Source organism: Neolamprologus brichardi, chromosome 7 (genome assembly GCF_056152115.1).
Source record: "Neolamprologus brichardi isolate AB-2024 chromosome 7, ASM5615211v1, whole genome shotgun sequence".
Classification (NCBI taxonomy): Eukaryota; Metazoa; Chordata; class Actinopteri; order Cichliformes; family Cichlidae; genus Neolamprologus; species Neolamprologus brichardi.
In genome coordinates, this window is record NC_142110.1 from 33,144,221 (window position 1) to 33,154,013 (window position 9,793).

The 9,793-nt window shown below is 38.4% G+C and overlaps 1 protein-coding gene across 1 annotated transcript; it reads right to left on the bottom strand.

Moving 5' to 3' along the window:
• Nucleotides 1-795: 795 nt before the first annotated feature.
• LOC102789339 (annexin A1-like) lies at nucleotides 796-8,174 on the bottom strand. The gene is made up of 12 exons (XM_006803476.3): nucleotides 8,100-8,174; nucleotides 7,542-7,641; nucleotides 7,306-7,411; nucleotides 7,001-7,095; nucleotides 5,378-5,491; nucleotides 4,852-4,942; nucleotides 4,503-4,639; nucleotides 3,649-3,742; nucleotides 2,584-2,679; nucleotides 2,222-2,280; nucleotides 1,097-1,219; nucleotides 796-979 (listed from the first exon to the last, which is right to left on the bottom strand). The coding sequence occupies exons 2-12, from the start codon at nucleotides 7,602-7,604 to the stop codon at nucleotides 923-925; spliced, it is 1,035 nt and encodes a 344-aa protein (XP_006803539.1). The 5' UTR covers nucleotides 7,605-7,641; nucleotides 8,100-8,174; the 3' UTR covers nucleotides 796-922.
• Between the last annotated feature and the right edge of the window lie 1,619 nt (nucleotides 8,175-9,793).

Sequence of the window (9,793 nt, forward strand, 5' to 3'; positions counted from 1 at the left end):
TGTCTTGCTTTGAAATTTTTACTTTTAAGTTTTCGAAAACAACACTGCAAAACAACAACAACAACAAAAACACATACATGGGAAGAGTACCAAAAAGGAAGGAAAAAGAATAAGATATGCACGACATATATATCAGGGGTCCAAAAAGGACTGGATCTGGGAATACCCAAATGTACCCCAGATTTAGACAGTTGCACTTAAGTACAGTTTTTTGGCAAAGCTAGGATGCCCGACTACTCCAAAGATCCCTGTTTGCTACTTTGCTGGTCTAATTATGTATTATTAGAATAATTTCACCATTCTTTAATCTTTTAATGGCCTGTTCAACTTCTTCTTTAGTTATATTTTATATGAGTCTCATATTCTGGTCATTTGTAACTCGGGGCAGTTCCAATTTAGCTAAAAATGTATCAATGGCTTCCTTACTACATTCTTTGGGTTGGGAATACAATTTTTGATAGTAAGAATTTTGTGTTTTCAAAGCACTAAAAAAATACAAGCGCATGACATTAACCAATTCAAACACATTATTTTAACCCTAGATGGTTTTGTCAGTTATCTGGAGGCTACAAGTTTATGTAATATAAAAAGCCTTACTACTGATATAAAGTAAAGACTTTGAAGATTAAATAGAAAATATTTGATTTCCCATGTTATTTTCTGCATTTCTAATAACCAAATATCATTTTAATGCATATTTATACAACTTCCTCATACATTATATTTCAAAGGACATTAAAAGAAAGAGAAGAAATGCATTTTGCCAGAAAGAAGGTATGAAATGCTTGATGCTGGAATAACTTCTTTATTAAAATTTAATCTCAATAGAACAGAGTAGTCATGCACTTCAGATTCAAAGCTGTGAGTATTTAGTGGAATAAGCTGGTCTCGGTTTCCAGAGTAAAACGGTAACAGATGAATTTCAAAAAGCTCCACACAAGCTAAGCAGGACTTTCCGATAGTGCTCCTTGGTGTCTTTCTGTGGAACAAAGATATTATTAGCTGAAATTTCCAGATACTGTACACTGTCATTTTAGTTTTTAATCATTAAAGACAACATGATAACAACAAGGTGTTTTTGTGTTTTGTTTTTTACCTCTATGTCATCATTCAGGGATCTTTGTTGACAGTTCCAATATACCTCCTTGATCTTCTTGAGGTCGACCTCAGAGCGACTCACCAGTATCCTGTTGAGGGTTTTCTCACACGTGCCTGGTTTCTGTGAGAGCAGAGCAGAGCAAAGCTTCAGTTATTGATTTTATGCTATATAGACTTTATGTTGGGGTTAAGCTCCACACAGTTACTTAAGAGTTAGCTACTGATCAGAAACCTTTTTTCAGTGGCTAAGAGTACAGACTCCTTCAGCAACTTGCAGTGTTCCTGTAGCTATGTAGTATATGGGACACAGGTTCACTTTCTTCTAACACAACTAAATAGTATGTACAAGCACCCTCAACTTTCTGAGGCAAAAGTCTAAGCCGTTCATTGTGGTATTTTCTAAATGTAACTTGTTAAACTAAGGTTATATAAAGTAAATTTAAAACAAACTAGAGCTCTGTTATTTGATATGCTGTTAAGTATTGTATACTTAATATAAAGTTAGTATAAGTGGCCCAGCTTAAGTCTTTAAGACGACTTAATTTTTGAGGGAACAAGTAAGTGAAGTAAGTAAATAAGTGAAGTAAGTGAACAAGTAAGTGAATCCGTTTTGCAATGTAGATACTGCAGAGGTACTCAATCTCAAACTGCTTGAACAGTTTAAAACATCCAGCATCCAGAATACATTAGTCCAAAAACATGAAATTACTTACAGACTTGAAGCTTCCTTTTAAAATACATAAATCAATGTACATTTATGTGAATGAATGAATACACGTACACACACACACACACACACACACACACACACACACACACACACACACACACACACACACCTTAGTGAGGACCTTCATTGACATAATGGTTTCCCTAGCCCCTTACCGTAACCCTAACCATTAAAAATGAATGCCTAACCCTGAACCTAACCATAACCTAATTGTAACTCTGACACTAAAACCACATTTTGAACCTCAAAAAGGCCTTCAAGCTTGTGAGGACCGACGAGTGTGTCCTCACAAGTGCCTGTTGGTTCTCACAAGTATAGTAGAATGCAGATTTCGGTCCTCACAAAGATAGCTAGACAAGAACACACACACATGAAAAAAAATTATACACACACCTCCAAAGCCTTAACAAGCTTCTGGGCAAAGACAGCTGGTGTGTTCCAGGCATACTTTGCTATGGACATCAAAGAGAGAAAAACAGTTACAAAATGATCTCAAGTCGAGTCCAGATGCTGCGCTGCCTCACAGCTGTGTTAGAGCCCATACTGTGGAAATCTGTTTTCACGTTATCCTGCTCAATCAATCTTAAATCTCTCCTGATCTTAATGTACACAAGACGTGCTATGTGATGCACATTTCCTGCTCGCGAGAGGATGGATTTCATCGCTCACATGACCTTTGATCTCACCCCACCCCCACCTTGAACAGAAAACACAATTAAAACTACATAAACTGATGAGGACAAACATCAACTTACCAAGGTCGATGAGACAATTTTCAGTGTCTCCTTTCAGCTCCTTTTTCAGCACTGTGGGTAATTTGACATCCGTCTGTTTGCCAAATGCCTCCAATACTAACAGGTAAACAGACAAACTGGTAATTCTGAGTTATTAGACCAAAATCAAATATGTTGTTAAGGCTATGCAGAATATTTCATTAGCAACTGAGGAAATGAAAAAGCAGTTTTAAAATATGTATAAACATAAACATTCAGATTTTAGTGACCAGTGAAACATTAGGCTGAAGTCTAAAAAAAAAAGAGAAAACAAATACACCATTACTTCACACAACAGCAGTTTCGATTAGAAAATATATGCAATTGTACAACAGATTTCAGGATCATCAGTTCAAACAACTCTATGCAAATGGAAGAGTATAGTAGAGCCTTCAAACCTAGGAACACTGTACTAAGTGTCAAGCAAAGTGGTGGTAGCATCAGGCTCTGGGGCTGTTTTGCTGCCAATGGTATGTACATTGCAAGTGGAAGGGAAAAGAAGGAGGACTAGTTCCAAATTCTTCAACTTCACTTTAAATATCAAATTTCAAAAACTGCTTTTGCAATGGATAAAGTAGGCCAAGATTAGCACCTGGAATGGACTTCCCAAAACCCTGACTGTAATCCTGATGATACTTTGCTAAAACCGGGTCCATGTCAGGAAACCAGTTTAAATAAACGCTACCAGTTCTGTTAAGAAGAACGGTCAAATATCCAGCCAGAATCATGTCAGGAGCTTGTTGATGGCTACCAAAAATATCTGGTTGAAGTACAACTTGCTCAGAGACATTTGACCAAATGATAGTGAGAGTGTATGTATATGTTTGAGCTTGTATGTATTTTGAGCCTATATGCAGATAAAAAGTAAACAGATTTCATAACTCTTGTAAAATCCAGACTGACTGTAACTGTATTGTTCTCAGACTGCTGGGTGTGTTTCGCCTCCTACCTGCAAGAGTTTGGTTCCACCTGTTTTTCCAGAAGTGCATTGTGTCTAATGAGTCAAACCCAACCAAGAAGAAGTGTTCACACTTTTCAAGAACTCACCTTTCCGGAGGTGAGGATAGCTGCGCTTGGTCATCAAGTCAATGAAGGTGGACACATTGAATTCGCTGCCCTGCTCACATAACTTCAGCAGCGTCTACAGACACACACAAAAAAATTGGATGATAATCATAAAGACTTATACTCCTTATAATTTCAATAATTTATATTCCAAGTATTTTACCAAAAGTCAGACTTATTCTTCGCAACTATGCCACTGTTGCACCATGCAACAAACTTTATATATGTTCACTTAATGTGCATATGCAGACCCCTATAAATGCAGCATTTCCTACCCAACCAAAAATCATGTGCCTAACTGTATCAGGAAATGGCTGAAGTTTTTTTTTACCCACATAATTATGACTAATGAGTATTCCAGCTGTGAAAAATGAAGCCAGCACCTAAATGGAAATAACTGCAGTTCCTCTAGTGGCCAAATGAGGCTGACTCTAAAAGGCAGCCATTGACTCCCACATTAAAGGCCCCCAGAATTACAACACTAAACAGCCTGATACAAAAAACTGCTTTGATCTATATAGCCAAGAAGATTTTGCTTCAGCTTTAGTGGGTGAAATTTCAGCGTTTTATTAGTTCGTTGCTTAGCAGATAAAGCACAGTTTATGGGTGTAGCTTGCTAACCAAGTCTGCTAATGTCCACCAACATGTTTGTTTGAATTAATGACTAGGTCCATCTTTTATACCCTCCATGAATGTTACATTATGTTCACACACATTATGTTTGGCCAAATGCCACAGATAGGAACCGTTAAACTAGAGTTCTCAAAATATATTCTCACATAATTTGTTGACAACATAAAGCAAAATAGTTTAAGATTTTGTTTATGTGATTTTACCTTTGTGTCTTTTGAAACAAGATCATTGTCTACGCGAGTGCTCTCATCTCTACCTCCACTTAGTAATTGCAGGAGGATCTTGGTGTAGTTGCCACTGGTCTCACTTTTAATAACTTCTTCCAGCTCTTTTTTGTACTCTGAGGAATCGGGAGAATTTCAGAATAAGCATCAGTTTACAACAATATGATGGCCAAATGTGACTACAATAAGTCTAGCTTTCTAGCAGCTACAGACACTGAAGACACTTATGAGAGTCAGCTAGATATCTAAGATGTTGTATAAAATTCTATCTTAGTTCAGCATTAAGCTCAAACAACAACCGTTTGATTTCACATGACTGTGATAACACCTTGTTTGAAGGCCTTCTTGATCTCTTGAATCTCTTGGTTTGTTCTTGTTGCCAAAATCTCAGTCAGAACTTCCTCATCTGTGCCCAAACCCTGTGGGAATAAATCAAATAACAGAAATAATAAAATCTATAAACAGTAAGAAGAAACATTTAAGGGCCCCTCAAACAGAATTACAAGTAAGTAGTTTGTTGTTGTTTTTATTTGTTAATTCTAATCTACGTTTAAGTTTTCTTTAACTGTGGCACAAGAATTCCCTTAAGTTCAAACCCCGACCTACAAACCAAAAGTGTGCTAGTGGGAGGGTTCTTGGCCAATACTGAACCAACTGGCAATTTTGTGATCACAATTTAATTCAGTTACTAATGACACAACCTAAATGATAAACTTAATCTAAATATGTAACGTCTCAATTAACTGAAAAAACAACAACAAAACAACAACAACTATAAAACTGCTCTATGAATGAAAACAAAAGAAGTAATATTGCCCCAATCAAAGGTTTAGTACATAAATCAAAGATCCTACCTTTGTGGCTTTCATGAGTTGGTAGGCATCATTCTGAGCTGGTGTCATGAGTAGTGCCAGACAGATGTCCTCCAAATCTCCTGTCAAGGCTGCTTTCAAATTGTCAGTCAGCTTCTGCAACACACAAGGATGATCTTTATGAAGGACTACTCTGTCCACTGTAATCATCGTTTGAGTTTTGATGCATTCTCAATCATCCAGGAAGGCAAATCTCCAAAAGTTGATTCTGTTCATCTGGATGTAGCGTTTTGTGGAAGAAATGTTTCGTCACTCATCCAAGTGACTTCTTCGGTCTCAGCTGACTGCAGGTTTAAGAATTAAGGTCATGAGAATTTGCTTAATTAAGATTAAGGAACTGACCTCACAGCCCATTGTTCCTTCAGTGGGCTGGTTTCAGTCATTATGCAAATGTACTGTTGATAAGATTGGGGAAACCTGCAGTCAGCTGAGACTGAAGAAGTCACTTGGATGAGTGACGAAACGTTTCTCCCACAAAACGCTACGTCCAGATGAACAGAATCAACTTTTGGAGGCATCTTTTGAGTTTAAATTAAATATATGAAGGTTATCTTTTGTGATGTGAACACTGCGTTTGTAGACCAATTATGACTCAGTTATATGGTTGCTCTGTAATTGCTGACTTGTTATGCATTCAGTTACAGATAACAAGGGTTCAACAGCCTTTAGCCTCTAGACAAGTGGCCTGGTGGTGGGCAGTCTGTCTCCTGCAATCACAGTCGCCTCAGCTCAGTCGATTCAGATATATTTCTATATAAAAGCAAGGTTGTCGAGTGTCTTTCTCATTTTGAAGTTAAACTTTTATCCTGCAGCAATGACGTCAACATTTGTAGAGAAATTTCACCCATCACTGTGCATTTTCACCTGCAGAGGTTCAGCCAATCATGTCATACCTCTCAAATTCTTTTGAGGCGAAAGATTCATATGCCTCTGGGACTGGTTGGACAACTTTTTGATTCAGACTAATCTGTACGTGTTACACTTTAATCAAACCACTTAGTTGAAAACAGTCACACAGATTTTTTTGGACAATTATACCTTTAACTTGGCAGTGTTAAAGGTAAACAACATTGTTGATACCAATCAAGGAATTTTGAAGTTAAACTTTTATCCTGCCGCAATGACGTCAACATTTGTAGAGAAATTTCTGTCTCTGATCTATGAGGTTCTGGCTGTACTGTGAATGTAGGTAGATAATGTGTGTAGAAAGCAACAGGTTTGGTTTTTCACCAGCTACCAACTTGACTGCATTCATCCACCTAATTGCAGACAGACTCCTTTTTACTGCCAACAATTTCAAAGGCAACAACACTGTAAGTTTATTGAACATGGTCAAGTTATTTTGGTCATGCCAAAGTCTCCAGCAACCATTTTCTCTAGTGTGACTGTACCATTAGGGAGCTGGCAGGGTAAAGGTTGTTTCATGTCTGGTCTGACAGCATCTGAGATGTAAGGTGTGACCACATTGTTTGATTTTTGGAGCCAGAAGTCAACATATTCCCATGATGCACTGAGCATTTCTATATGTAATATTTTCCCAGACACTACCATTGTTCTCAGCCTCATGCTGTACAGATTTGAATACGGCAGAAATTAATTACTCACCTTCCCATTTTCCGTTTCATAGACTGCTTTGATCCTTTGCCTCTGCTCGTTGCTTCGCTTTACCAGGACTGCAATGATCGCATCCTCATTGACTCCTGTTGGGATGACAAGTTACATTTTACTGTAAGCACCACAAAATGATAAAATCATCCAAGCCAAAAGAAGCAAACTACCTCACACCCAATTCAAAATTGCAATAAATATTCGTTTTTTCCGACCTGTATTTCAGCTTTAAACTTCATATCGTCTAAATTAAAACAAACATAACGTGTATAATACATTAAAACGAGAGAGTGCACACGCACCTTTAGTTTCAATGGCACGCCGAATAATTGCAGTGTCGTCGCTCGCATTGAAGTTTGGATATGGAGTGACTGTTCCATAATAAATAGGTTTATCCTTATCATTCACCTAAAAGATCAGCCAAAATACAGACTTTAAAGGACTTTAAAAAGTTTATTCGCCAGCCAGTAAAATTCATATGAAATTCAAATACTCAAGTAAGCAGACTTGGGTGCAATATCCTCACAATATGACTCACTTTGACAGTGTCATCATCGGAGTTTCGGGAGAAAATGTCCTTCAAACGATCGAAGAATGGCATTTTTGCTTGGATGAGAGACTCAAAAACTGAAACAAAACTGTAAAGAGAAAAGTGTAGAGGGTAAAGGTATGAAATTTAGCTCTGCAACCACCCTGACACTTCCTTTAAATCTCATTCTGTTTAGTCTTCTGTGATTGTTAGCAGCAGGTGTGTCACAGGGAGGAGCCACAAAAACTGCAACTCATCACAGAGATCACACTTCCACAATGCTCTACCACAGACATACATACATACTCTGTTTTAGTCACTGTGTGTTTTTATCCACTTGACAAATATCTTTTTTTCTTTTACAGTATTTTTGTAATTGCCATCTAACTCCTGAACTCTGTTGCTGTCATTTCCGTCCTTACTCTGTGGCTAAACTGTCCTTTTCATTATAACGCTTGTCATTAAGTTATCTTTTTCCCCTTTTTTATCCTGACTCACCTTGAATTCCTCATAACAATAAGAAAATGGGAGTTCAAGTGTTTTACATATCCAGCAAGAAACCCTCACCTGTGCTGCTGAAGACCGTCCTGCACTCTAGCTCGTAGCTACTGCAGTGTGGAGCTCACTCTGCGGCGTCTCCACCCATCACTGTGCATTTTCACCTGCAGAGGTTCAGCCAATCATGTCATACCTCTCAAATTCTTTTGAGGCGAAAGATTCATATGCCTCTGGGACTGGTTGGACAACTTTTTGATTCAGACTAATCTGTACGTGTTACACTTTAATCAAACCACTTAGTTGAAAACAGTCACACAGATTTTTTTGGACAATTATACCTTTAACTTGGCAGTGTTAAAGATAAACAACATTGTTGATACCAATCAAAGAATACTGTCAGGTGTAGTCTACATGAAAATGTTACTTAACCATACCTTTGTGGCACTCCCTTAATTCTTGCTTGAGTTTGGCACCTTGAGTTGCAGTGCAGGTAATGTAGGGAACAGGTTTTGAAAGAGAAGCATGTATATTAAAAACACTGCATTTGGTTCTGCTGCATTCATTTTAATAGAATGGTTGTTAGAGGAGGCCTAACCACAACTATATACTTTGCTCTTAATTGTTTCTTGTTGGTTAATTTTCTTTCACTCGGTGGAGCTCAGTGGGGGTTTTTTTCTCTGTGGTATCAGAAGGTTACCCTGCTGCTATAGATATAGTTTCTATATCAATAAATCTGTTTTTCCTACATGATATTATAAAATTAGAGAAAAGTAACAAAGTAAAAAGCCAAACAAACTCTGCTGCCAGTAGTAGGGGGAAATTGAACGGCAAGTATGGGAACGTGCTGTAAGGTATGAGGATAATAACATACTATATAGAAACATATATAAAAGCAGGTGAACTGTTGTTAAGGTGTTAGTGAGCGACTGGTGTTTTTCCGTGTCCACCCCTGGGCGGTGTCCTGGCCACTCTTGCTCACCTGCTCCTTGTTCCGTGACAATCAGCGTGGCTGCATTTAAGCCTGGCGTGGTCATCTCTTCTTTGTAACTCTGTCAGCTACCTATGGTGACAAGATGAGTTCTCTGTAGTTGTATACTGACATCATTTCCTTGTGCCAACAGCTTGCCCTTGCGTCCATTTTCAGCCTGACTCTGTCTGCAGCCTCACACAGGCCTCTCATCAAACCTTATTAAACTAAATTAACGCAGTGTACTGTAACTCAGGACATGGTATTACTATAGTACATCCATACATAGAAAACATATTACAGTATTAAAACTAGAGAATTACAGCAATGCAATGTATCATCAGGTCATGGTATTTCTAGGTTAACATATTGTAAAATACAACATTGCTGGCAGTAGCCTGATGTAAAAGTGTAAGAAATACAGGAATCAGCTGTAATTTAGGCCATGTTTTGACATTAAAAAAATGTAACAGATAGAGATACAGATAAAAATAGATATGGTAACATCTTGTAATTAATATGTCATGTTTTCAGTATTGCCAGACCAAAGTAGCAGACTACTATAACAGATTACAGATTATTACAGTGTCCGCTCTGGCGCGGCGGAGCAGGCTCATCACTGCAGCCCCTGTTGCTTCTGCACCGCAGCTGCTGGGTGACTCCACGTCTCGGGCTCTCCTAAGCGGGTGGCACAGTTGCCCCTCTGATGGTCCTCCTTGGGCTCTCGCGCTCTGAGGGCCCTTGCCTGCTTCATGCCCTGGGGGGCAGGGCTATGGCTGCCCACACCGTCTTACAG

Excerpts from the sequence above, each read along its gene's own strand:
- LOC102789339 (XM_006803476.3), bottom strand. The coding sequence starts at position 7,604 with ATGCCATTCTTCGATCGTTTGAAGGACATTTTCTCCCGAAACTCCGAT. Across the intron at positions 2,680-3,648 it reads CTATCCTCACCTCCGGAAAG|TATTGGAGGCATTTGGCAAA; the intron begins GTGAGTTCTTGA and ends TTTACCTGTTAG. Across the intron at positions 2,281-2,583 it reads AAATTGTCTCATCGACCTTG|CAAAGTATGCCTGGAACACA; the intron begins GTAAGTTGATGT and ends TGATGTCCATAG.